The sequence below is a fragment of the Triticum dicoccoides genome, chromosome 5A (genome assembly GCF_002162155.2).
Source record: "Triticum dicoccoides isolate Atlit2015 ecotype Zavitan chromosome 5A, WEW_v2.0, whole genome shotgun sequence".
Lineage (NCBI taxonomy): Eukaryota > Viridiplantae > Streptophyta > Magnoliopsida > Poales > Poaceae > Triticum > Triticum dicoccoides.
In genome coordinates this window covers 679,803,582-679,809,037 of record NC_041388.1, presented here as the reverse complement: position 1 = coordinate 679,809,037, position 5,456 = coordinate 679,803,582, and the positions used below count along the sequence as shown (strand labels likewise).

The 5,456-nt window shown below is 51.3% G+C and overlaps 1 protein-coding gene across 1 annotated transcript; it reads right to left on the bottom strand.

Annotated features, from left to right (window-relative positions):
• Positions 1 to 606: 606 nt before the first annotated feature.
• LOC119304095 (alkane hydroxylase MAH1-like) lies at positions 607 to 2,741 on the bottom strand. Its single transcript, XM_037581258.1, has one exon. It carries the CDS (start codon positions 2,544 to 2,546, stop codon positions 1,023 to 1,025), a length of 1,524 nt encoding a protein of 507 aa, XP_037437155.1. The 5' UTR covers positions 2,547 to 2,741; the 3' UTR covers positions 607 to 1,022.
• Positions 2,742 to 5,456: the final 2,715 nt, after the last annotated feature.

The window sequence follows — 5,456 nt, the reverse complement described above, 5'->3', positions numbered from 1 at the left end:
CGCGTAATCAAGCGGGGGTTGCTTTCCACGGGGTGGGAGGATAGGGTTATTTCTCGGTCATTTCCACGTGGTTTGGGAGGGTCTTGAGCAGGGTTTCATCCCGGCAGGGGCTAACCAAAGGCACATAGGTGGCAGACCGGGATTGGACCCCGGTCGGTTGGAATCCACGCGGATCGGGGGGGATTGGTGCCCAATCTCGGCGGGGTTGGGTGTAACCGAACGAAGCCTTATAGGGGATTGGAACTGAGATTGCTCACCCCCGGGTGGTGGTTGCCGATTGTGACGAATAGCCCGCTGATCTGTCGCTGGTGGCGCATGCAGACTGCTCTGTCCTTCAGTGTGAAGTGTGCATGAACGTTGCGGTGGAGGCGGAGGCGGCTGCGAAGTGCCCGTCGCTGGTAGCCACTCAAGCTGATCCACGCGGAGTACACCCCATCCAGTGCCCGCTTCATCTCGGCCATCGCCGCATCGAGTGAACTGTTGGCGATGAGAACGCGAAATTCGGGATTAGAGGACGCGGATCAATTTGGGCTGCTGCGGAATCGCAGCAACTCCTTGCGTCACGCCAGGATATGGTAGCTTGGAGACAAAGGCGGCTGGCGTGGGGAAGAAGAAGAACAGAGGAAGGCTCTGGGATTAGGGATACAGAGATTCAGTCATTACAATCCTCATGCCCCACACGCACACGCAACACTGCTATATGTAGTGTACATTACAGGCCTCACGGGCCGGCCCACTGGCCACATGCTGCGCAATGGATGGGCCTAGCCCAGGTCGTTGCATATTTCAGTACCGAGTGAGTACCACTAGTTGACACTAGATCGATTTGAGATCGACAACAGTGACTACGACTTGCTACTGGCCAAGTGGGCAACACGATACATTCAACAGTTCGACACTAGATTTTTCCTTCTAGCTACATGCGGCGTCACTTGTCAGCGATCGGTCTACAAATTCGCTGACTCCATGCATCTTTCTTTCACGATCACCAGGCACACTATTGCTCCGAATTCACCATTTAATCAAAGCATCTTCCTCCTCTTGATCCTGGCCTTGAAGCCGTTCTTCATGTGGAGGATGATGGAGATCTTGGGCTCCACGACGTGTCCGGGCACGGCCTCCACCTCGAAGTTCCTCACCACGGCGGCCGCCACCGCCTTGAGCTGCACGAACGCCATGTCCTTGCCGAGGCATGTCCGCGGCCCGGAGTTGAAGGACACGAACTTGTACGACGGCACGTACCGCGGCTTGCCGTCCTCCCCGATCCACCGCTCCGGCCGGAACTCCCGGCAGTCCTTGCCCCACACCGCCTCCATCCTCCCCATCGCGTACAGCGACACCATGATCTTGTCCCCCGGCCGCACCTCGTGCCCGCTCGGCAGCGCCTCCGCGGCCACCACGCCCTTGTGCTCCATCGGCACCGGCGGGTACAGCCGGAGCGACTCGCACAGCGCCGCGTGCAGGTACACCAGCCGCCCCAGCTCGTCCGGGTCGTAGGTCACCATGCCGTCCGGGGTGGTGGTGGAGTTGACCGTGTCGAGCTCTGCGAGGATCTTGGACACCACGCGTGGGTTCCTCGTGAGGAGGTAGAAGAACCAGGAGAGGCCCGAGCCGGTCGTGTCCCGGCCGGCGAGCATGAGGTTCATGGTCGTGTCGCGGAGGAAGGCGTCGACGACCGTGCTAGCATCTTCGTCGTCGTCGATGTAGGAGGAGAGCAGGTCCGCCGAGTCCTCGATGCCGCCTCTTGCCTTCACCACCTCCCGCCGCTTGGCGATCGTGTCGCCGATGAACCGGTCGATGTCGCGCCACGCGACGGCCATCTTCCGCTCGTGCCCGACCCCGAGCCACCGCACCAGCTTCCACCAGGACGGAGGGAGCACGTTGCGGACGAGGAGCACGTCCATGGCATCGTCCATGGCGCGCGCGAACGGCACCTCCGGAAACCCGATGGCCAGGCAGCCCGGGTCGACGCCGAACACCAGCGTGGTCGTCGTGTCGAACGTCAGCCTGAGGAACACGTCCTGCAGGTCGCACACGCCGGTGCCGCCGCCGGCGACGTGGGCGAGCAGCGGGAGCAGGTCGCGCTCGACCTTGCGGCGGCTGCACCGTGTCACAAAGGCCCGGAACCTTGGACTGGACATGAGAAGCTGCGCCTTCGCGCGCTGGCGGCGCCAGGAGTCGCCGTCGGCGTTGAAGATGCCGCCGCCGAGGATGTCCATGATCTCGGCGAACTCGGGGCCCTTGGGGTAGTTGGCGAAATTGGAGGTGAAAACGTGGCGTACGTTGGCCGGATCGGAGGTGAGGAAGAGCTCCATGCCCGAGCGCGGCGGGCCGACGAAGCGGAAGTTGAGCGGGCTGGCGGTGACCAACGAGGTGACCCAGTCGTGGAGGCGCGGGAGGTTGGCGAGGAGCGCCGGGAGCATGCCCACCAGCGGCCACTCCAGCGGGATCACCGGGTTCTTGCGCTTGGACCTGGCGTGGAAGTAGTAGAAGACGAGGAAGCAGAGCAAGGAGAGCGAGAGCTCGAGGAAGGAGACGGGCGCCATTGTTGCCCGCTCCCTTGCACCGTTGCACGCTGCACGCACGTATGTGATGAAGGTCGAGGCGAGGTGGAGCGCGCCAATGGAGGTGTGGAGTTGGAGAATGGAGACCAGCGAACGCTCGGAGGGTCACTCATAGATGTACTGCTACTCGAGCAGAGCATCATCAATGCCGGGGTTGGCTTTCATTTCAGATGTTACTCCTGATTGGTGTTTCGGTTAGTATTATGGAAAGTAGTAAAACTTCTAAAGCAAATTCGGGTGGAGTACTGCCTAATTAGTTTTCTCAAGAAGAAAAATAAATTGTTTTGAATACGATTGATCATCACAGATTCACAAACATGGGTTTGAAATCTTGAGACCAGTGGTGTAGGTGCAGTCTGTTCATGGTCATTTTCAATTTAGAGGGAAGGCCACAAATATACACTTGGTAAGTCAACAAAATTAGTTGTCAATTTCCAAGATATGGGTATAACCTTTTCAATTGAATTTCAACTAGTATATTGCATCATGTCCCACAGTGGCGGTGCCAGGCTCAAAACCATGTGTTGTCAAGCTTTTTAAATGGAAAACTTTATGGACAAAATAAACAGGAACAGAAAAGACCGTACTTCATTTTACACGATTTTCTGCTTCCAGCCCTTTGACAAATTTATCCATTTTATCAGTGGTGTCATTACCAAACATAAGATCTGGCAAGTGACAAAACAAGCCTTTTACTATCTTAATTTTCATTCGCAAATAAAAAAGATCTTAATTACTTAATAAGACAAAAAAATGAAAGTGGAAGGAGATATATAACGTACAGATAGAAGAAAAAGGATCAGCCTTCATCTCCTCTGGGACTGCCCATTTGCTCTGCAATGCTGGGATTCAATTGTTCCTTTCAAAGTCAGAGGCATCAATGCTTTTGATGAGATAAATTTGTTGCTAATCCATTTACCCAAACAGTTTGCAATGAGCATCATCACGATGGATTGCTGGCACATTTGGATGCAGAGAAACTTCGAAATTTTCAAAACTCAAAACCCATCAGTTCAAGCGTGGAGAAACTTTCTCAGAGATGACCTAAAGTTGATTCTTCTGAGAACCAAAGAGAAACACAGAGAGGCTTTCAGAGGATGGATTATAGATAATCTAACTTAATCATGGATTTTTCTAAAGTTGGTATTGGTTAGAGGGCACGACTCTGTATTTTCTTTTCTTTGTTGTACATAACGTTGTTTAAATTTTGAATGAAAATTACCGTAGAACGATTGTTCTACGGTTTTTGGTTCAAAAAAAGAAAAGAAGAAAAAGGACCTCGTGCTAGACTCCTGCAGCACTTGCCGATCGCCGGAGGTACAGTACTCGATAGATTCAGAGACTGGTTTAGGCGGCGTGCTCACGGTGATGATTCCCGGCGGCGGGCGGCAGGCGGCGCTTAGTGTGCAACATGCGCATAGAGTACGTGATATGCTCCTCCCTGCCGGCGTTGTGTCCCGTTGGCCATTAGGGATTACATGGGAAGGTGAAAAAGAGAGTAGTGATAGACAGTGGCGGAGCCAGAAAATTTATATCACTAGGGCCGAAGGTTGTTAAAACGGGCTGGGAGGACCAAACCAATGAAATATAGGCTTTTAACAGTAGATCATCACTGCTTTTTGCACTGTTCATCAACTAATTAGCACTACATTCATATTGTTAGGGGGGGCCAGGGCCCTGCTAGTCCCCCCCTGCCTCCGCCACTGGTGATAGAAAGAGCAATCACGGGATTTAAGGATCTGCTGATTAGGGAAGTTATAGTTAGGGCGTCCGTGTGACGTGTGTACTTTTCTTTGCTATGTGGGACAGCCAAATCACATGCAAAACGGATAAACAAATGGCCTTTATTAGATCATCGAGCACAAAAGTTTCACGCTCTAAAATAGTTTTAGCGTGTCATTGTAGCATTTTTAGCATGCCGGATTCAACATTGGTTTATCCGATGCCCAAAAACGCGCGTCCAAAAAACACGTAGTGTAAATTGTGAAGCGCGTGCAATCCGGTGCCTCAAATTTACAGCATGCGATATCATTTTTCAGCACGCATCCAACCATTTTTTGCGCGTGCATTATTTTACAGTTTCTGCTAGAGCTGTCCGGCGCCCAAAAACCCGAATTTTAGTGCGCGGAGCAGTTTTTGGGTGCCTGTTGAAGATGCTCTTAGTCGTTTTTCTAGAACCAAAAATATTCTAGCGGTGGGGTACGCAGATCCTTCACCGTTCTAAATTGTTGTGTAGTAGCTTGACTACCCAGCTATAACGTGGCTTCGCCACTGATGTACCGTACACACATCGTTGATACAACATAATGAATTCAAGGTGAGAAATATGGTACTAGAAAAGAAGGGTAAGCAGGACAGAGGGAACACATCATGGCAGAGGAAGCAAATCCATATTCATTTTAGAGAGGATAGCAGAAACCCCAGTTTCGATGAGAACGATGAAAACAACAAGGAAATAATGTTTCGAAGTTTAAAAAGATCTCAGAAAAAAAAGGATGTTAAGAGTGCGATGTTCTTCTAGGATATGAAACTCTCACCTTTAAACACATCGCCATTTATGATGTATGAAAAAAAATCAACATTGAATAGTGTCTAACAGTAAACATCACTGTTCATTATTTTTTTTTGAAACGAGGCAAAAGCTTTGCCTTATATTGATAAAGAAGGAGCAAGAACAACAGCAAGGTGGGAATGGCTTAGGCCATCCCAAAGGAAAAGGAAAAAACAAAAACAACAAACAGATCAGCCCACAAGATCCGCCAGGTTTTTTGCTCCCGCTAGAGTCCAATCTTTTGCTACCTCTCTTATCTTGTGCATGATCACCACCGGCAGAGAGGATTTCTTGTTGAAGACTCTCTCATTTCTTTCCTTCCAGATTTCCCAGGTGATGAG

Excerpts from the sequence above, each read along its gene's own strand:
- LOC119304095 (XM_037581258.1), bottom strand. The coding sequence starts at position 2,546 with ATGGCGCCCGTCTCCTTCCTCGAGCTCTCGCTCTCCTTGCTCTGCTTC.